Genomic DNA, 23154 nt, shown 5'->3' on the forward strand with positions numbered 1-23154 from the left:
ACCAGGTCTCAGCCCCCCTGCTCTGTCACTGAGCCGTCTCCACATCTTCCAGACCGGCCTCCGTCCAAGGCAGGTCATTCCCGATGAGTGAATCACCCTTTCCGGAGAGCTCATGTACTCCTGAGATTGTCAGTGGGGATAGAACGGACTCCATCGTTCACATCCCACTGAGAGACACAGATAACCACTGAATCAACTCACGAGAGCCTGTAGACCACAGAGTTGTGGAATGAACCCCCTCCCCAGTCACAGGACTTAGCACCTGAGGATGTGTCTCCCGATGGGACAGAGGGCGGTTCCTGGGTGGCCCCTCCAGTCGGTCACCCTTTGGCCTGATCACTTGGAGAGGTCCCCAGGTTTAGGATAAAGGAACAGAGATGTGGGAGAAAGAAAATCACTGGACATCGTCCCTCTCTCCCACCACTGAATCTCATCCAAAATCTTCATCACTATGGGTGACTCTCAACATTTGGAGTCGGGATGAAATTCTGGGACTGACAGTGGGGATCAGCGTTCCCTTCGATGATCCCACCACCAATTCCTGAGCTGTGGACCGTCCAGCATCCATTATCTTTCCACCCACCACTCCCACCCCCACAATTGTCTAAAGACCCCTCTAAACAACCCCGCCTCCCCTCTAGTATCCAGTCCCCATCTCATACCCCAGACCTCTCTCCCATCCTCCTGCCCTCATTCCTCCTCCCCACTTCCCTTTCCCTCCCCACCACTCTCCCTCCTCTCCACTTTCCCACTTCCTTCCACCCCAGTCACTCTCCTGCTACCCCTCCATATTCCTCAAATGTACTATCCCCTCTCCCCTGATAGTGATCACATGGTCCCTATGTGTGACCTGGCAGCCCGGGAGTCTCAGGTCACATCATTGTAGGAAGGATGAGGAAGCTTTAGAGAGAGTGCAGAATAGATTTACCAGGACGATGTCTGGATTAGAGAGCAGGTCTTGTCAGGAGAGGTTGAGTGAGTGAGGACTTTCCCCTTTGGAGTGAAGGAGGATGAGAGGTGACGTGATGGACGTGTACAAGATGGTACGAGGCATAGATCGAGTAGACAGCCAGAGACTTTCCCCAGGGAGGAAGTGGCTAATACCGGGGGGGGGGGGGGGGTAATTTAATGTGACTGGAGGGAACTATAGGGTGGATGTCAGAAATTAAGTTCTTTACACAGAGAGGAGTGGGTGTGTGGAGCACCCTGCAAGGGGTAGTGGTACAAACAAATACATTAGGGGCAATTAACAAACTCATAGGTACGTGGATGACTGAAACCTGCAAGGTTATGTAGGAGGGAAGGGTTAGACTGATCTCAGAGTAGGTCTGCACAACATTGTGGGCCGAAGGGCCTGTGCTGTGCTGTACTGTTCTGTGTTCTATGATCTCTGTCACAGGTCAGACTGGGCAGTTTCATTCTGACCCCGGTGTGAAGGGGGATACGGGAAAGGTGATCACAGACCACGGGCAGGGCAGCCGACTGGAAAACTCAGCCCGTGGTGTGTGTTGGTGACTCAAGACGTCCCAGAATTTCCCCACAACTACCACACTGCTGTGTCTCTGGGGAACGGTGACCTACCTGTACAGTACACAGTGTTATCCGAGGGTGTCGGCCACAGCCGATACACAAAGTAACCGGAGCAGTTCTTCACCCTGATCTCCCGTCTCTGGTAACAGGTGTTTTCACCCACAGTGAAACAGACGGTCCTGGTCACCTCCCCCTCTCCCACATTGGGATGGGAACCTGGAATGAGATTTATAAACACTTTAAAATGTACCCGGTCCCACAGTACAGCGGGGAATGTGAATCGGGACCCACTGTAAATCAGTGGTTCACAACCCACGGTCCGGTCCGGCCTCAGTCAGCACTGAGCTGCTGCCCTCTCCCTCTCCACCCCACCCTCCCCGCAGCAGCACCTTCATCTTCTGAATGAGCCTCCCATGAGGGACCTTGTCAAACGTCTGGGGGATCTCACTGAAACCTATCGAATATTGAAAGGCCTGGATAGGGTGGACATGGAGAGGATGTTTCTTATAGTGGGGGAGTCTGGGACCAGAGTTCACAGCCTCAGGACACAAGAACCTCCCTTTAGAACACAGATGAGGAGGAATTTCTTTAGCCAGAGGGTGGCAACAGCTGTGGAGGCTAAATCATCCAGTTTGATAGGTTCTTGATTCATGAGGGCATCAAAGGTTATGGGGAGAAGGCATCAGAATGGGGTTGAGAGGGATAATAAATAAAACTGCTCCTCTCTCTTATGAACTTATGATGTAAAATCCATGAAGGCAACATCCACAGCACGACCTTCATCAATAACCTCCATCAACTCCTCAACAAACTCAAGCGACTCCATAAGTCATGACTTACCCTGCATAAATGTTCACTGTCCCTAATTCACCGATGGTCTTCCAAAATATCATAAGTCCTATCCGTAAGAAACCTCTCCACTAGCTTCCCCTCACTGAACTGAGATTTACTGGTCTAGTTTCCACGATTATTCATATTTCCTGATACTTCCTGCTCAAGTGAATTGATTTTGTCTATTTAATTCATTAATTTATTTATTCAGTAATACATCTTGAAGTAGGCTCTTTTGGCCCTTCAGCTACACCAACCCAGCAACCCTCAACAACCCAAAATAACTCTAACCTAACCATGGGACAATTTACAGTGACCAATGAACCCACCCGGTACGTCTTTGGACAGTGGGAGGAAACCGGAGAACCCGGGGAAAACCCATGCATTCCATGGGGAGGACGGACAGAGACTCCTTACAGATGACACGGGAATTGAACTCTGAACTCTGACACCCCGAGCTGTAATAGTGACGTGCTAACCACTATGTTACCATGACAACCATTAATTTATCCCACTAATTGGTGAACCATGATGTCTGCAGACTCCCCCAACTCCCTGGAGTTTGCCCCACCACTGAAATGTGTCTGGGGTCATTGAAACTCCTCCGGGTCGTATCCAGAATGGGGTCAGTGGGCAGATCAGTTCTGTAACCCAACTCCAGGAAGTTGTCACTCCTCCACCGGACTCCATGACGATACCGGACCGTAGAGAGGTCTGAGTGACTGTGGGGAGACCTCTCAGGGAGATGGGGTCTGTGTCCATGCTAGCACCCTCTGAAGAGAGCTGGGTCATCAGTTTGACCCTCCCCAAAAATAACCGAGCCCCACTGATGTAAACTCTGACCCTACCGTTTAACCAGCCTGGGTACTCCCCGGAGCAGTGATAGGGTGGAACGACCATTTCGGGAATTTTCCATCCTCCAGAACTGAAACAACAATCAGAGAGTCAGTCACTGATCTGAGGGAGTTTATTCACTCAGAGAGACATGGGAAATTACACTCACCATGTCTGTAACCTGTCCCTAGTCAATAACACACCAATCCTGGATAATTCACTCTCTGTTGTACATCCCCCTTGTCTCTACCCCGAGAATGTGGGATCTCCCCTCTCCCTGTATTTACTCCCCATCTCAGTGTAGTCACTAATGATCCCGGTCTCTCTGCATTTCCCATTCACACACCCCTTGTTCCCCTGTTTACATTCCCCTTCTATGTCCAGTTTCTCGGTAATTATCTCCTCACATTACCTGTTAAATCTATACCATCCCACTTCAAGATTTCCATCATCCATCCATTGTCCACCGGTACACGAAGTGCTGCAACAACTCGTGCTCCTACAGGGCTGATCCAGGACGGTGTGGGTTACACACGGATCACAATATGCAGTATCTGCAGGTGAGGGACAGAACGATCTTGAGTGTTAATATAAGATTGAACTTGTGTCCCCCATCCTCTCTCCCAACCACCTGCATCTGCAACTCCACCATCATCAAACCTGGGCACCAATAATTTTTTTAATGAATTGAAGATACCCAGACTTCGCAGGCTGGGCCGGTGTTTAACCGCCCTTGAGAAGGTGGTAGTGAGCTGACTTCTTGAACTGCTGCAGTCCCACTTTCCAATCCACGTACTGTCCAAGTATCAGCCTCAACCCCTTCCTCTGCCATGAAGAGAAATATTTATCTGGTGGTTTCCCATACCTTTCCTGTTCTTTCTCTCTCAGTACAAGATTGAGGCCCAACCCGGCTACAGGGGCTGGACCAACAGGGGTATACAGCAAGGGATGGGATTAACACCGGGGATGGGATGGTACAAAATTGAGAGCCTATGAGCCTATTCCTCTGCAGTAGTGTTCTAAGGGACGTCCCAGAATTTCCTTCGCGTCACTGGGGACATACCTGTACAGTAGACAGCATCAGCTTCCCGTGTCGGCCACAGCCGATACACAAAGTAACCGGTGCAGTTTTTCACCCTGATCTGCTGGTCCCAGGAACATGGGTCTTCACCCTCAGTGAAGCAGACGGTCCTTGTCACCTCCCCCTCTCCCACGCTGGGATGGGGACCTGCAATGAGGATTATAAACATGGTAAACTGTACTTCATCTCTCAGTGCAGTGGGGAATGTGAATCGACCCATTGTAAAGCAATGCCCCTGATGTGTCAGCCTAACGCTCATAGGTTTGACAGATGATGAAGTCCCACCCACAATGTGCCTGTCTGCTGGTGAAGCTCCACCCACTGACTGAAAGCTAGCAAAGCCCAATCCTGATGTGTCAGACTGCTAATGAAGCCACTTCCTCAATGAGTGTCTGTGGGAGAAGTTCTGCCCCAGGCGCACCCGACAGCTGTTGAAGCCCAGTCCTTGCTGTGATGGCAGCTGCTGAGGCTCCACTCTCAATGCAACTAACAGCTGAAGCCCTGCCCACAATGTACCTGACAGCTTTGAAGCACCACCTTGACGTGCCTGACAGCTGGTGAAGCCACGCCCCTGATGTGACTGACATCTGGTGAAGCCCCACCCCTATCTTGACTGACAGCTGGTGATGCCCCACCCCTGTCATGACTGACAGCTGGTGATGCCCCACCCATGATGTGACTGACATCTGGTGAAGCCCCACCCCTGATATGACTGACATCTGATGAAGCCCCACCCCTGTCATGACTGACAGCTGGTGATGCCCCACCCCTGATGTGACTGACATCTGGTGAAGCCCCACCCCTGATATGACTGACATCTGGTGAAGCCCCACCCCTGTCATGACTGACAGCTGGTGAAGCCACATCCCTATCGTGACTGACATCTGGTGAAGCCCCACCCCTGATATGACTGACAACTGGTGAAGCCCCACCCCTGATATGACTGACATCTGGTGAAGCCCCAGCCCTGATATGACTGACAACTGGTGAAGCCCCACCCCTGATATGACTGACATCTGGTGAAGCCCCACCCCTGTCATGACTGACAGCTGGTGAAGCCACATCCCTATCGTGACTGACATCTGGTGAAGCCCCACCCCTGTCGTGACTGACAACTGGTGAAGCCCCACCAATGTCACTGACATCTGGTGACGCCCTGCCAATGTTGTGACTAACAGCTATTGATGTCTCACCCCTGATGTGACTGACAGCCGATGAATCCCCCTCCCTAATATGTCTGACCACTAATGAAGCTCTGCCCCCATCTCTTTGTCTGCAGCTCATGTTCCACCCTGATGTTTCTGTCTGCAGGTGAAACCCCGTCCCTGTTGTGACTGACAGCTGTGGAACTCCCCCCCCCACCAATGTGAGTTCAAAAAGATTAGAGTCAGTATCTGATCCTCGCAAATAAACAACCAAACCCCAGAGATGCAAACTGCAACTGTACCGTTTAACCAGCCTGAGTAGTCCCCGGAACAGTGACCCTGTGGAACAACCGTCTCAGGGATCTTCCATCCACCGGAACTGAAACAACAATCAGAGAGTCAGCTCTGAACTACAGGAATTTACTCACCCGGAGAAAGTCTGGGAATTGGGGCTCATTGTGCCTGCACCCTTACCCCTTTTTGCATTCTCTTTTTCCTCTCTTTAGAATGTGGGATCTGCCCTTCCCCTGTATTTACTCCTTTGTATTCACTGGTGATCCTGGTCTCTGCATTTCCCCTTCACACCCCGTGTTCTCCCAGAACATGGGACAGTACAGCACAGGGACTGACCCTTCAGCCCACTAATTATACTAGTGATTCAATCCTGGGTAGTGGGGTGGAGATACGTCTCTACCAATAGAGGTGCACAGTGTTCCTTCCCTCCACTAGCCTGCAGGTCAGCCTTGAGCAAGGTGTAGTACCTGCTTAGCTCCCTCTCCCCACCCCCCCCCCCCAATCAGGGTCACGTGAAGGCACGGGAGCAGGTGGTATGAGCAGCCGGTGCATAGCACAAGTCCTGGTGATGTGACCACTGACGTCTGGCAGATAATCTCTGAAGAGTGTTGTTAATGGCTGGGCCACCCGTCTTGTAAAGACACTACCCAGAAGAATGTAATGGCAAGCCACATCTGTGGAAAAATTTGCCAGGAACAATCACACTCAAAGATAGACCATGATCGTCCACATCATACAACCGGCAGAAAATGAACAAACACATTAAAAACCCGAGTAGGTTCATAACCCTCCATTCACTGCACATTCATGTGCCCGTCTAAGAGAGTATGAAAAGCCTCCATCGTATCTGCTTCCAACACCATCCTGAAAGTGCATTCCAGGAGCCCACTTCTCTCCATGTAAAAAAAATCTTGCCTTGCACATCTGCTTTGAATTTACCCTCTCTCACCTTAAATGCATATCTTCTACCATTAAACATTTTGAACCCAGGACAAAGATACCAGCTGTCTACTCGATCTGTGCTCCTCAATCTATAAACCTCTATCAGGTCTCGACTCAGCCTTAGCTGCTCCATAAAAAATAACACAAGCTTGTCCGAAATCTCCTCATCACACATGCATTCTAATCCAGGCAGCAGCCTCAGAAACCTCCTCTTCACCCTCTCCTAAAAGCTTCACGTCCTATACAACAAATATCGAAAGCAATACTCCAAAAGACTCTGAAGATGCAATGCAACTTCCTGACCCTTGAACCAGTCCCCTGACAAATAAAGGTAAGCATGCCATATGCTTTCTTTACTATCATCATCAACTTGAGCAGTCACTTTCAGAGAGCTATGGACCCCTTTGGACAGGAACATTGTCAGCGTTCCTGACAGTGTTCCTGTACAAAGAGATCTTAGGGTCCATAGCTTGGGGTTCCTGACAGTGTGTCTTTGATCTCCCAAAATTTAGCACCTCATACTTGGACTCCAATCTACTATTTCTCAGTCCTTATCTTGAATTGATCTATCTACTAGCAATCCTCTATAAGATCCAAAACACCACCCATCTTTCCAATTTCAGCAAACTTACTAACCCATCTATTCACCATTTTACCCAAGTATTATCACAAACAGCAGTCTCAGAATGAATCCCTACTGAACAGACCTCCAGCCTGATTAAATCCTATTTCAGAATAAAAGGCAAGGATAACAGGTTTAGGAAACATTGGTTTTCAAGAGATAGTGAGGCCCTGATTAAGGAAAAAAAGAAAGTGCATCACAGTTATATGCAGGTAAGAACAACTGAGGTATTTGAGAAGTACAGTCAGCCATCCTTATCCGTGAATTCAACCAACCGCGAATCGCGAAAACCTGTAAGTGCTCTTCGAGCACTTCGTTGTTCGAGCATGTACAGACTTTTTTTCTTGTTATTATTTCCTCAACAATACAGTACAACAACTATTTACATACCATTTACATTGTATTAGCTGTTATAAGTAATCTAGAGATGATTTAAAGTATACTGGAGGATGTGCGTGGGTTATCGTTCATCGGGATCGAAAAAAATCGTAAGTTCTCTTAACGAGTCAGTTGAAACAGGTACATCCAGTATTATTTAGCGTCAGTTAGTCAAACTTTTGCCTTAGTAGATAGTATATATTTTACCTTTCTATGCATTTAAAACACTTAAGAACATATGTTTCAGCGCCGGGCTCAGGAAGTTCCCAAGCTTGATCCAGTGACATATCGCTATTGAGTGCGCTCTCCACTGTGCAGGGTTGACATGGAGGATCAAAAACCCAAAACCCAATAATTAAACCACTGCGTTGCTTAGTAATAATTGTAGCTTTCATCGGGGCAGGCCCTTTCACACGCTCCATTAAAATTATTCCGATCGTTGACCGACTGTAGCCAAATGCTTTTCCAATGAGCGATGGTGTTTCACTTCTTTCTGATTGCTTTATTACTTCCACTTTATTTTCAATCGCGATTGTGATTATTTTTGTGAACAGAAACACCGGGGATTCAGAGCTACGCCGGCTCCTAATGCCCACCACTCTGAACATGTTAAATAAAGTCCGAGGTTCCACTGGGTCTTAAAGACCTCCACACTGATTCAGGTTAAATAAGGGACTTCAGCATCCACCATTTTTGGAACCTGCGGTGGGTCTCGGAACCAACCCCCTGCGGATAAGGAGGGCCGACAGTATAAGAAATGCAAGAGAACACTTAAGAGATCCGGAGAGTTAAAAGAAGTCAAGAGGTTACTCTAATAAACAAGATGAAAGAGAATCCTAAGGGCTTCTACAGATATGCTCAGAGTAGAGGGATTTCGAGGGACAAAATTAATCCTCCAGAAGATTGGAATGGTCATCCATGCATGGAGCCAAACAAGATCTTAAATGGATTTTATGTTTCTGTATTTATTTAGGAGATGGACATAGAAATTTTGATAAGTGCAATGCATATATATGCCTATCAGAGTTATAGGCAAGAATAACAGGTTTAGGGAACCTTGTTTTGAGAGATATTGAGACCCTGGTTAAGAAAAAAAAGGCGTTGCCTAGCAGTTACAGGCAGGTAGGAAGAAATGAAATGATTCTTTTGAAGTGAGGCAAAGCAGCAGTGAAGTCATGGACTCAATACAGATTACAGATGAGGAGGTGTTTGCTGTCTTGAGGCAAATTAGGGTGGACAAATCCCCAAAGCTTGATGAGGTGTTCCTGTGACCCCTGTGGGAGGCAAATGCAGAAATTGTGGGGGCCATAGTAGAGATATTTGAATCATCCCTAGTGACAGGTGAGTACCTGAAGATTGCTGTTGATCTGCTGTTGTAGAAAAGCTCCAAGAATAAATAAGAAATTATAGGTCGGTCCATTTTATAGGTGGAAAATATTCTAAGGGTCTAAATAATATAAGTATTTGGATAGACAGGGCTTGATTAGGGATGGTCTACATAGCTGTACGTGGGGCAGGCTGTATCTAACTAATCTTAATGAGTTTTCTCAAGGAGGTTACCAGGAAAGTTGATGAAGACAAGCCAGTGGATGTTGTCTACATGGACTTTAGCACGGCATTTGACAACGGCCTGAATGGGAGGTTGGTCAAGAAGGTTCAGCCGCTTGGCATTCAAGACGAGGTAGTAAATTGGATTAGATATTGGCTCTGTGGTAGAAGTCACAGTGGTAGTGGATGATTGCCTCTCCCCATAGAGTGCCATGGGGATCGGTGCTGGGTCCATTGTTGTTTGTCATCTATATTAACGAACTGGATGATAATATAGTTAGAAACATAGAAAACCTACAGCATAATACAGGCTCTTTGGCCCACAATGCTGTGCCAAACATGTCCCTACCTTAGAAATTACCTAGGCTCACCTAAAGCCCTCTATTTTACTAAGCTCCATGTACCTAGCTAGGAGCCTCTTGAAAGACCCCATCGTATCCGCCTCCACCACCGTCATCGGCAGCCCATTCCACCCACTCACCACTCTCTGAGTGAAAAACTTACCCCTGACATCTCCTCTGTACCTACTTCCAAGCACCTTAAAAGTGTGCCGTCTCGTGTTAGCCATTTCAGCCCTGAGAAAAAGCCTTTGACTATTCACATGATCAATGCCTCTCATCGGTTAACCGGATCAGCAAATTTGCATTTGACACCATTATTGGGGGTACAGTGGAGAGCAAGGAAGACTACCAAAGCTTGCCATGGATCTGGGCTAGCAGGAAAAATGGGCTAAAAAATTGCACTTTGGCAGGACCAACCAGGGTAGGTCTTACACAGTGAAGGGTAGGGCACTGAAGAGTGCAGTCGAACAAAGGAATCCGGGAATACTGCTCAGTAATTCATTTAAAGTGGTGTCAAATGTAGACAGGGTCTTTAAGAAAGCTTTTGTCACATTGGCCTTTAGAGATCAAAGTATTAGGTACAGGAGCTGGGATATGATGTTGAAGTTGTATAAGATACTGGGGAGGCCCAATTTTTGTATTGTGTGTAGGTTTGGTCACCTACCTAGAGGAAGGATGTACAAACCCCATTTCCAGAAAAGTTGGGAATTTTTCCAAAATGCAATAAAAACAAAAATCTGTTATATGTTAATTCACGTGAACCTTCATTTAACTGAAAAAGTACAAAGAAAAGATTTTCAATAGTTTTACTGACCAACTTATTTGTATTTTGTAAATATACACAAATTTAGAATTTGATGGCTGCAACACACTCAACAAAAGTTGGGACAGAGTTAAAATAAGATTGAAAATTGCACAGAATATTCAAGTAACACTGGTTTGGAAGACTCCACATTAAGCAGGCTAATTGGTAGCAGGTGAGGTATCATGACTGGGTATAAAAGTAGCATCCATCATATTAGAAATTATACTGTGACAATTATCGCCACCTGGGCTCGGGAGTACTTCGGAAAACCATTGTCACTTAACACAGTCCGTCACTGCATCCAGAAATGCAACTTGAAACTGTATTACGCCAGGAGGAAGCCATACATCAACTCTATGCAGAAATGCCAACGTGTTCTCTGGGCCCGAGCTCATCTCAGATGGACCAAAAGACTGTGGAACCATGTGCTGTGGTCAGATGAGTCCACATTTCAGTTTGTTTTCAGAAAAAATGGGCGTCGTTCTCCATGCCAAAGATGAAAACGACCATCCAGATTGTTATCAGCGAAAGGTGCGAAAGCCAGCATCTCTGATGGTATGGGGGTGCATCAGTGCCCACGGCATGGGTGAGTTGCAAGTATGTGAAGGTACCACTGACTCTGAGGTGTATATTAGGATTTTAGAGAGACATATGTTGCCATCAAGGCGACATCGCTTCCCGGAATGTCCATGCTTATTTCAGCAGGACAATGCCAGACCACATTCTGCACGGGCTACAACAGCGTGGTTTTGTAAACACAGAGTGCGTGTGCTTGACTGGCCTGCTGCCAGTCCAGATCTATCTCCTATTGAAAATGTATGGCGCATCATGAAGAGGAGAATCAGACAACGGAGACCACGGACTGTTGAGCAGCTGAAGTCTTATATCAAGCAAGAATGGACAAAATTTCCAATTGCAAATTTACTACAATTAGTATCCTCAGTTCCAAAAAGATTAAAAAGTGTTATTAAAAGGAAAGGTGATGTAACACAATGGTAAACATGCCTCTGTCCTAACTTTTGTTGAGTGTGTTGCAGCCATCAAATTCTAAATTTGTGTATATTTACAAAATACAATTAAGTTGGTCAGTAAAACTATTTAAAATCTCAGTTAAATAAAGGTTCACGTCAATTAACATATCACAGATTTTTGTTTTTATTGCATTTTGGAAAATACTCCAACTTTTCTGGAAATGGGGTTTGTAAATAAGATGAAAACAGTACACAAAATTTACAAGGATATTGCTGGCACCAGAGGACCTCAGATATAAGGAAAGATTGAACAGGTTAGAACTTTATTACCGAGAACATAGAAAACTGAGGGGAGGTTCGGTAAACAATGCCCAGAAGAAGTCAATGGCAAACCACTTCCATAGAAGAATTTGCCAAGAACAATCACTGTCATGAAAAGACCATGATTGCCCATCTAATACAACATGGCACATAACGAACAAACGATATTATAAGGGGTGTAGATTGATAAATGCAAGCAGGCTTTTTTCCACAATGTCAGTAATTCTGTGCATGTTACTTTGGATTTCCAACATCTGCAGAATCGTTTGTATTTATAACTCTCCCTCGTTCCAACCTTCTACTCTTGTTGCCTACCCTGCTCCAATTTAATACTCTCCCAGAAGATCCTTATATCTTTTGCTTAGCTATCTTAAAACATGTGGGTTGTTGGCCAGGCTCATTACACAACACCAGATATAGTATGGACTCTTCCCTTACTAGACTATCAGCATATTGGTTGAAGGAATTGTGTTGGGTCCATCTAGCAAAGTCTGCCCCATTGAGACCTATTAATCTAAGGAGGTCCCAGTCTATATTACCGAAGTTGAAGTCATCCATTACATCAAATCATATACACAAGAGATGCTGGAAATCTTGAGGAACACACACAACACACTGGATGAACTCAGCAGGTGAGGCAGCCCCTATGGAGTGAAATGAACAGTCAACGGTTCGGGTTGAGACCCTTCATCAGGACTGGAATGGAAAGGGGCAGAAGCCAGAATTAGCAGGTGGGGGGAGTGGGAGGTGTACAAGCTGGAAGGTGATAGGTGAGACCAAGGGAAGGGAAGACAGGTGGATGGAGGAGGGGAAATGATGCAAGAAGCTGGGAGGTGACTGGTATAAGAGGTAGATGTATAAATCCTGGATGAAGCAGCTCCCAGACTGAGTCGAGTCTCACCAGGTAGAGGAGGCTGCACCAGCAGAACCTTCCAATTCTGCCTTCTGCTCCCTTCCCTTTGCAGTCCTGATGAAGGGCCTCAGTCTGAAACATTGACTGTTCATTTCCCTGCTGAGTTCCACCAGTATTTTGTGTGTTACCCACTAAAATAACCCTGTCTGCCTTTCCCTAGTCTGCCATATATCTGTTCCTTAATAACTAATACAACCGGGATGGGTGTTAGTCACATAATCCCATCGATGGTGTTCCTTTCATATTTTTGAGTTCTACACGAGTGGATGAGCCTCTGTTACATCCCCACTCTCTGTTTACATTTCCTTCCTGTGCCCAATTCTCAGTGATTATCTCCTCACATTACCTGTTAAATCTGTACCATCCAACTTCAAGATTTTCATCACCCTTCCATTGCCCATCAGTGTGCTCAGTGTTGGAACAATTCGTGCTCCTCCAGGGCTGATCCAGGACGGTGTGGGTCACACACGGATCACCGAGTGTGGATTCTGCAGCTGAGAGACAGAATGATGTTCAGCGTTAACGTACAGTTCACGTTCCCCATCCTCTTTCTCCTCCAACCATCCCCATCTGACCTAGCAAACCCTAGCACACCAAAGGGATTTTTTTTTCTTTCATTGAAGGGACATGAGCTTCTCTGGCTGAGACAGTGTCCAGCCAGAAGTGACCTTGAGAAGATGGTGGTGAGCTGACTTCTTAAACTGCTGCAGTCCTGAGGTGTAGGTACACACACAATGTGCTTGAGTTCTTGACCCAGCAATGGCGATGTATTTCCGAGTCAGGCTGATTTGTGCTTGGAGGTAAACTTCCAGCTGGTGGTATTCCTATACTTTTGCAGTCCGTGTCATTCCAGCTGGCAGACATCATGGGTTTGGAAAGTGCTATCCAAGGTGATTTTGTGAGCTCCTGCAGAGTTGTCTGTAAATGTTACAGACTGGTGTTAATGTGGATTGTGGTGGAGTGAGTGAGAGTTTTGGAACTGAGGATCCAACAAGCTACTATGTCCTATGTTTTTACATAGTAAGGGAATTGAGGGTTATGGGGAAAAGGCAGGTAGATGGAGCTGAGTTTACAGACAGATCAGCCATGATCTTATTGAATGACGGGGCAGGCTCGATGGGCCGGATGGCCGACTCCTGCTCCTATTTCTTATGTCCTTATTTAAGGGGAGTAAACAGTTGATGCTTTGGTCCAGGATTTTTCGTCAGGATTGGAAAGGAAGGGGACAGAAGCCAGAATAAGAAGGAGGTGGGGAGAGTGGAAAAGCACAAGATAGCAGCTGATAGGTGACACCAGGTAGGGGGTGGGGAGTGGATGGGAGTAGAGGGGAAATGAATGTATGAATGTATTCACGGGATCAGTGAGGGTAGATGAGGATTGTGCGAGTGTAGGTTATGAACTAAGTTCATGAAGAGCAGAGCAACTCAGAAACAGGAGCAGAGTTGAGGTCTGAGGTTGTACAGTCATAGAACACTACAGCACAGAAACAGGCCCATCTAATCCATGCCAAACTATTATTCTGCCCATCACATCGACCTGCACATGAACCATAGCCCTCCAATCACCACCCATCCACGTACCTATCTAAACTTCTCTTAAATTCTGCAATCAAACCCCCATCCACTACTTCTGTTGGCAGCTCGTTCCACACTTGCACCAAGATCTGAATGAAGAAGTTCTCCCTAGGTTCCCCTCAAATATTTCGCCTTCCACCCTAAACCTAAGACTAGTTCTGGTTTCACCCAACTTCACTGAAAAAAACCTGCTTGCATTTATACTGTCTATATCTCTCATGATTTCATATGCCCCAATCAAACCTCTCCTCATTTTCCTACGTTCCAGGTCATAAAATCCTAACATAGTCAATCTATCCCTATAATTCAGTCCTGGCACAGAAGTTGCAACATCTGAGTTACTCTCCACAGGATCCTCAACTCTGACCTGCTCTTGTAACCACATTGTGTGCGGCTTCTCCAATTCTGATTCACATTTACTGTCCATGAAATGACAACACAACCCAGATCAACCCCACATCTGAACTCAGCCTGATCACTCACCCACCATCTGACCGTTTGCACAAATAAGACCATTGCTCATGATGGTTTCCATGTCAGCAATCCCATTCCTCTCAACCCAACCACTTACCCTCTCTTCACCCCAACTGCTCTGCATATTTCCACAAGACCAGAATTAGGCCATTCAGCCCATCATTTGCTCCACCATTCCATCACGGTTGACTTCTCTCTCAACCCCATTCTCCTGCCTTCTCTCCATAACCGTTGGTTCCTTTACAAATCAAGACATTTCCATGCACACGGCAGCTTATTCACTCTTTCACCTGCCCATTAATGCCACTTTGCTCCCTCCTGACCTCAATCACACTCAGCAGCCGATCACACAGCACATCTTTGAGATGTGAGAACACCGGAGCACCCAGGGGAACCTTCACATCCACAGGAAGAATCTCCAAAACTTCCGACCAGCTGTACCGGAAGTCAAAATTAAACTGCAGCTGTGAGACGGTTGCACACAGACAGACAGACTGACCTACCGTCAAAACTCTTGTATATTTCTCATTTGGCAGATACCCCGTCTCTCAGTCAGATGGGCTTGAGTGAGCATTACAGGGCTTGGAATCTGAGCATTCGAGAGACTGATGAAAATTCAGGGGATGATACTGTAAGCAATGAGGGTAAGTTTAAATCCTTAGGATGGACAGTCAGGAGCACAGTAAATGGAGAAAAGCCCATTAATTTAATCTACATGTATTTCAATATGAAAGACTTAACTGGTATGGCGGGTGAACTCTGTGTGAGGGATGTATCTGAGGACCAGGATACAATAGCCACAACAGATACCTGACTGATAGAAGGGCAAGAACCGGCAGCTCAATGCTATCGATGTGATCAGAGTGCAGGTAAGAGAGGAAGGAGAGTGACCCTTAGAGAGAATATTATTGGGAATCATCTGGGAAGGGCATATGGGTAGAACTTAGAAACAAGGAGGAGATGGACACACTGACAGGTTTGTATTGTCAGTGACCAATAGTCAGTGTGGATGGGAGATGATATTCAGAGAGAGTGCAGCTAGTTGTACACATAATAAGATAGTAGCAGTGGGAGATTTTAACTTTCCTCATGTTGCCTGGGATAACCAGAGTCGGAAAGCTTTAGACGGAGAGGAATTCGAGAAATTTGTCCTTCACCAATATATAGAGGGACCTACTGGAGAGGGTGAAACACCGGAACTCCTCCTGGGGAATGAGATACGGCAAATGGTGGCAGAGTCTCTTGTTGAGCTTTTGTGCCCAGTGAACATAACTCTATCAACTATAAAATAGTTCTGGAGAAGGATATCATGGACACAGGAAATTCTGCAGATACTGAAAGGCCAGAGCACTACACACAAAATGCTGGAGGAACTCAGCAATTCAGGCAGCGACTATGGTGGGGAATAACCAGTCGATATTTCGGGCCGAGACCCTTCACCAGCACTGGAAAGCAAGGGGAAAGAAAACAAAATATGAGGGGACAGGAAGCATTACAAGCTGGAAGGTGATAGGTGAAAGCAGATGAGGGGTAATTTCAGTGTGTGGGGGAGTGGGAATGAAGTGAGAAGCTCGGAGTTGATAAGTGGGGAGAAAAAGGTGGAAGGGGGGAAAGAAAAGGTGACGAGTGAAGGAGGAGGAATCTGATCGGAGAGGAGAGTGGAACATGGGAGAAACGGAAGAAGGAGAGGCACCAGAGGGAAGCAATGGGCAGGTGAGGAGAAGAGAAGTGGTAAGAGGGGAGCCAAAAGAGGAAATAAAATGAGAGAAGGAGATGAGGGAGAAATTACTGGGTTAGAAAAATTGATGCTTATGTCATCAGATTGGAGGAATATAAAGTGTTACTCCTCCAATCAGAGAGTGGCCTCATCACGGCAGTAGAGGAGACCATTAACCGACATGTTGGAATGGAAATGAGAAGTAGAATTAGAAGGAGAGGAGGGAGGAGAAGATGCAGTGCGCGCTGCCTCTCCAGTGAAATAGTATCTGTTATTTGTTAAGTAGGGATCCGTGCACAATCCTGATCCCTCCTGACGTGAGAGCGTGTAGGAACATCTGGAGAAACTTCTGAAATGCCCACTTCGCTGCTGCTGCTACTGTGCGGTCCGGAATCTCCGGAGGAGAAGGCCTCCGAGACCTCGGCTTTGCTTGTTTCGGCGGCCGGGATGAGGTCGAAGACATTCGGGAGGCTGTATCGGGGGGGCTGGTCGGAGGCTCCAAGTTTTCAGACGGACTCAGAGTCTGCTGTGGTCGGGTGCTTCCGAGGCATTAATTGTTGGTGCTTGGAAGTTTATGGCAGGGAGAGTTTCTCCCTTTTTGCTGCCTGATATCGGGGACTATCGGAGTCGATCGGGACTTGAGACTCTTTTTTTTTTACCATGCCCATGGACTGTTCTTTATCAAATTATGGTATTGCTTTGCACTGCTGTAACTATTTGTTATAATTATTTGGTTTTGTCAGTGTTCGTCTTTGGTTTGTCCTGTTGTTTTGTGATATCACTCTGGAGGAACATTGTATCATTTCTTCATGCATGCATTTCTAAATGACAATAAACGAGGACTGAGTGTCCTCATAATCTGATCTAATTAAAATAGGTGGCCACTGGCAAATCCCACCTGTTGTGGCCAATGGAGAAGAGATCTTCGACAAAGCGGTGCCCCCCCCACCCTTCTGTGGGATGTCGATCTGTGATTTCAGAATTCCCTCCTCCCCTCTCCACCAGTCTTTTTGGAAAACTGCAGCAGGTTTCACACGGCAATGTGCAGGGATTTCAGTGAACGTCCATAAATCAGAAGACATAGGAGTAGAATCGGGGCCATTCAGCCCATCGAGTCTACTCCGTTATTCCACCATGAATGATTTATTATCCCTCTCAACCCCATTGTCCAGCCTTCTCCCTGTAACCTTGACGCCCTGACAAATCAAGAACCTATCAACCTCCGCTTCAAATATACCCAATGACTAGGTCTCCAGTCATCCACGGAAATGAATTCCACAGGTTCACCACCCTCTGACTAAAGACATTTCACATCTCTGTTCTGAAGGGACATCCTTCTAGACTGAGGCTGTGCCCTCCAGTCTTCGACACTCCAAATAAAGGAAACATCCTCTCTGCATTCACCCTAAATCTTTCAATATTCAGTAGATTTCAACATCTTCTCCCGTCATTCTTCAGAGATTACAAGCCCAGAGGCATCAAACAACTCCTCATACATTAACACTATCACTCCCAGGATCATCCTGGAGCACCTCCTCACTGCTCACCTTCCCAGCTCTCTGACAGTCACTCTCCAGTGTTGTTCTCTGAATGCTGAGCCACAAGAACCACACGGTCGCAGAAAGACAGCAAGAACCGCAGGGAGCTGTGGGCAATATTTTACCATTTCCTGTCATAGTCACCTTCTGTACAGTTACTCCTGTACCTCGCATCACTTTATGTATATAGAATCAGCCTATCTATACAAGCAAATCTTACGTAATTATAATGATTGTATTTATTATGGTTTTTATGTTTATTGCGTTTGTTTTAAGCTACACCGGATCCGTAGTAGCAATCAGTTCATTCTCCTTTACACTTGTGTACTGGAGCAGAATGGTGATGTTGCTGTTAATTGTGCTTAAAATAGACTGTAAGACGTCAGAGCAGATTCAGAGCATTTGGCCCATCGAGTCTGCTCCACCATTTATTATTTCTGCCAAACTCATTCCCCTGCCTTCTCCCAGTAATCTTTACCACACTTACTATCAACCTCCGCTTTAAATATACCCAACGAGGAATGGCAACAAACAATATTGAAGTTGTGGACACAGCCCAGGCATCTGTGGAAACCAGCCTCCCCTCCATGGACTCTGTCTCACTTGGTGCTGCCTCGGAAGAGCAGCCAACATCATCAAGGACCCATCATCAAGGAGACAACGTCTCTTCTCGCCCCTTCCATGGGGCAGAAGATACAAAAGCTTGCAGACAAATACATCTTCAATCATGCTGTTGTCAGAATCTCATCTGCTGAATGACCAACTCTTGTTCTCTCAACCTGCACAGTAGTAGCAGCAGTGCGAGCACTCGAGTCGAGTGTGATTTTCTCCTAAGGGGTTGTCTATGGTGGATCTTCAGAGGCCAGTTCAGGATACACACAAAGGAAGTGACGGCTGTGGTTCCAGATCTCACAATCCTCCCCCCTTCATCACTTGCTCATCAACATAGGACTGAATCCGGAATGTTAGGGTGAATTCTCTAAACGGAGAATGCATGTACATGACTTTGTTTGACTTGGGGCGGTTGATGCACGGGCAGCCACCTCATGGTCCTTAAAAGGCCGGGGTCAGGGTTCAGTGACATGGAGTGCAGACACCTAGGGACCCTTCAAAGCTGCAGCTTTCCTCTGCCTTCACTGCCGTTGTGATGTGTTACCATCTTCCTCCAGCTCCACCATTAAGGTCTTAGTTGGATCGCTCTTTTTCTGGAACATCCTCCCCCTGACCTTACAGACACAGGTGACCATAACTGGAGGGAAGCACCAGACGGCTGAACTCCAGGCGGCCTCGTTCTCGGGATCTCAGGAACTCACCAGCCTCTGTCATGACAAGATGCTGAAACTCAGAGAAGACCTGTGCTGTACTCTCTGTAACTACAACAGGGCACTGTGCATTCTGTTTAATTTTCCTTTTTGTGCTACTGCCACATACCTCTGCTTGGAATGATCCACGTGGAAGGCAATGAGGAGGCGTAAATGAGTGAGATCGATCAGCTGGTTCACCTGGTATTGCGACAACAAGCAAGACCAAGGAACTGATTGTGGACTTCAGGAAGGGGAAGTCAGGAGAACACACAAAATACCTCATCGAGGAGGCTAGTGGTGAGTAGTTTCAAGTATCCGGGTGTTAACATCTCAGAGGATCTGTCCTGGACTCAACACTTTGATGCAATGACAAGGAAGGCTCACAAACTGGGTCTACTTCATGAAGAGTTTGATCAGATTTAGTATGTCACCATGAATTCCCTGAGGATGGAGCCAAAGGACCTGTTGTACTGCACTGATCCACATTCTATGGGACAGACCAGAATTTTCCCATACCCCCATGCCAACAGGAAATGGTGACCTACTCATACAGTAGACAGCATCAGCTTCCGGTGTCGGCCACAGTCGATACACAAAGTAACCAGAGCAGTTTTTCACCCTGATCTCCTGGCTCTGGTCACAGGTGTCGTCACCATCAGTGAAGCAGACGGTCCTGGTCACCTCCCCCTCTCCCAAGCCGGGATGGGGACCTGCGATGAGGATTATAAACATTGTAAATTGTACTCGGTCCCACACTAAGCGGGGAATATATCAGGACCCGCTGAGTTTTTTTTGCAAAACACACGATCATCAGGGATTTACAAAACTAGTTATAATTTCAATAAAATACAGTTACTAACATCCACAAAACACTCAATTCTCTGCAGGGTTCACCTTTCCTGAAACTTCCCCACTGTGCCCATAGTGACCGCTTGTTCCCTCTCTTTCTTTTAATTGATTTTTTATGCATTTCTACAAACCAACCCCAACAGCAAAATGAAGATTAGTACAGTGCAAAATAAATATATCAATTATCTAGTTCATAACAATAAGGAAATAGCACCCAAAATAAAATCATATAAAGTTAGTATCCTCCCCTCCCTCCTACTGAAAAACTCCAGGCCAAACACTACAAGATGTAAAAAAAATTAATCGGAGCATTCAAACTCCCAAAACTGTAAATATAAATAAAAACAAAGAATAATAATGTCTACTACCAATACTAAAATGAAATTGCCATCAAAAAGAAAACCACAGAACTTACAGAGAGAAAAAAAAGCTGAAAGTAAGGGATTAAAAAGAATAAACCTAATCTAAAGAGGAGTTGTGGAAGTATTCAAGAAAAGGTCCCCACACCTTTTGAAACTTCATGTCCAAATTGAGAAGTGAGTAGTGAATTTTTTCAAGGTCTAAGCAGGACATAATATTGTTAAGCCATTGAGCATGGGTAGGTGGGTCAACATCTCTCCACCTAAGAAGAATTAAGCGTCTAACCAAACGAGAGGCAGAAGATAATGTTCGACATTTAGTCAGACTCAAATGCATATCTGCCTCACCCCAGGAACCAAAAAGATCAATCAGAGGATTAGGTTCTAAGTGGCAATTAAGAATATGGGATAAAGATAAAAAAACTTCTCTCCAAAATTTCTCTAGACTAGGACAAGCCCAGTGTATATGGATAAGAGAAGCCTCGCCACCTTTACAGCTGTCACAAGCAGGACTAATGTCAGATAAAATCGCAACAATTTAGATTTAGACATGTGAGCCCTATGCACAACCTTAAACTGTAAAAGACAGTGGCAAGCACATAAAGAGGTTGAATTAACTGACTTAAGAATTGAATCCCAGACCGCATCAAATAAAGAAATATTTAAATCATGCTCCCAAGCAGTTCCAATTTTATCAAAGGGGGCACACCTCAAGGTCACTAATTTATCACGAATAAAAGATACTGAGCCTTTGCCCAATGGATTAATAGATAGAAACAGGTCCACAATGTCTTTCTCAGGCATCACAGGAAAATTAGATAATAAAGGATTAATGAAATGTCTAATTTGAAGGTATCTAAAGAAATGGCTATTAAGTAGATTGAACTTTGCAGAAAGTTGTTAGAAAGTTGCAAAATGATTATCTATGAAAAGATCTTCAAAGTGCCTAATGCCCATTCTATACCAATCATGAAATGTTGAATCTTGCATAGAAGGTAAGAAAAGATGATTATGCAAGATAGGACTAGAAAGGGAGAAACCATGAAGACCATTAGATTTTCTAAACTGAGCCCATATTCTCAGAGTATGTCTGATAAGGGGATTAACAATTAGTCTAGGCAAGCGACAAGGGAATGCAGATCCAGGAAGTGCAAGGAATAAAGAGATCCTTAGTGGAGTTCAACTCCATTGCCACCACTTTCGGACAATCAGACCGATTATTAAAAAAGGAGCAAAAAGTAAGACAGCGAATATTAGCTGTCCAATAATATAAACGGAAGTTAGGTAAAGCCATACCACCTTCTTTTTTAGATTTTTGGAGGTAAGCTTTATTGAGTCTAGAACGCTTGCCCTTCCATAGATAGGACAAAATAATAGAATCTAAGGAGTCAAAAAGAGCTTTACAAATAAAAATTGGAATAGACTGAAATAAGTATAAAAATTTAGGAAGGATATACATTTTAATAATATTAATTCAACCTACCAGAGACTTAGATAAGGGTAACCATTGTGTCAAACTCTGTTTTGTAGAGTTCAAAAGATTAGCAAAATTTTCACAAAAAAGATCCTTGAAATTCCTTGTTACTGTAATACCAAGGTAAGTAAATTGATTATTAACTACTTTAAAAGGGAGGTCACGAAATACTAATGTTTGTGCTTCTCTATTAATTGGGAAGAGTTCAGTCTTGTGTAAATTAAGTTTATAGCCAGAAAGCTGGCTGAATTGATCAAGAAGTAAAAACACTGGGGGTAAGGAAGTGGATGGATTTGATTGAAAAAGAAATAGATCGTCGGCATAAAGAGAAACTTTATGCTCAACACCAACTCTCTAAATCCCCGTCAATTCAGGACAATTTTGAAATGCAATCACCAGTGGCTCTATAGCCAAATCAAAAAGTAAGGGACTTAAAGGACATCCTTGGTGGGTGCCACATTTAAGGCTAAAAGACTGAGATTGCTGAGAGTTAGTCAAAACTGAAGCGGTGGGACATAAGTATAACAATTTAATCCATGAAATAAAACTTTAACCATGATCGAATTTTTCTAAAACCACAAAAAGGTAATTCCACGTGACATGATGAAATACTTTCTCTGCATCAAGAGAAATAACACATTCAGGAGTCCCAATAGAGGGTGAATATAAGAAAATAAGTAAACGTCGTATATTAAAAAAGGGAAGACGATTTTTAATAAAACCAGTTTGGTCATCAGAAATAATAGAAGGTATAAAATTCTCCAATCTTTGAGCCAAAGCTTTGGCCAAGATTTTAACATCAACATTTAACAAAGAAATCGGTCTATACGAAGAACACTCTGTTGGATCTTTACTTTTTTTTTGGCTAAAAGAATAATACATGCCTCATTAAATGATGGTGGCAATTTACCATGTTTAAACAAATCAGATAGAACTAAAAATAACTGAGATGAAAATAATTTATAAAATTCTGCGGAGAACCCATCAAGTCCAGGTGATTTGCCCGATGGCAGTGCAGAAATGGCAGAGGATACTTTTTCTAGTGATAATGGCTCATTAAGTTTTGCTTTAAAGTCAGAGGAGAGCGAAGGAATATTAAAACTATTTTAAAAGTGGTCAACAGAAATATTATTTAAAGATTCAGAGGTATAAAGTCGAGATTAATAATTCTTAAATTAATCATTAATTTCAGAATGATTCGAGGTAATATTTCCATTCTTCATTTGAATCTTTGTAACATGTTGTTTGGCTTCAGAGCATCTCAATTGGTTAACTAAGGACTTGCTGGATTTATCACCATGAATGTAAA

General features: G+C 44.9%; 1 protein-coding gene across 3 annotated transcripts in view; it reads right to left on the reverse strand.

The window, feature by feature from the left end:
• The window catches only part of LOC132388155 (uncharacterized), a 306739-nt gene that overhangs the window by 37094 nt on the left and 246491 nt on the right, over nt 1-23154 (reverse strand). For all 3 annotated transcript variants that reach the window (XM_059960505.1, XM_059960503.1, XM_059960506.1), the window contains 7 exons: nt 19709-19873; nt 12903-13050; nt 5724-5800; nt 4259-4423; nt 3608-3749; nt 3210-3286; nt 1582-1746 (listed from right to left, as the gene is read on the reverse strand). In XM_059960505.1, coding sequence (XP_059816488.1) covers nt 1582-1746; nt 3210-3286; nt 3608-3749; nt 4259-4423; nt 5724-5800; nt 12903-13050; nt 19709-19873 — 939 coding nt within the window. The remainder of the gene's footprint in view (nt 1-1581; nt 1747-3209; nt 3287-3607; nt 3750-4258; nt 4424-5723; nt 5801-12902; nt 13051-19708; nt 19874-23154) is intronic.

The sequence above is a fragment of the Hypanus sabinus genome, unplaced genomic scaffold (genome assembly GCF_030144855.1).
Source record: "Hypanus sabinus isolate sHypSab1 unplaced genomic scaffold, sHypSab1.hap1 scaffold_272, whole genome shotgun sequence".
In the NCBI taxonomy this organism is placed as follows: Eukaryota; Metazoa; Chordata; class Chondrichthyes; order Myliobatiformes; family Dasyatidae; genus Hypanus; species Hypanus sabinus.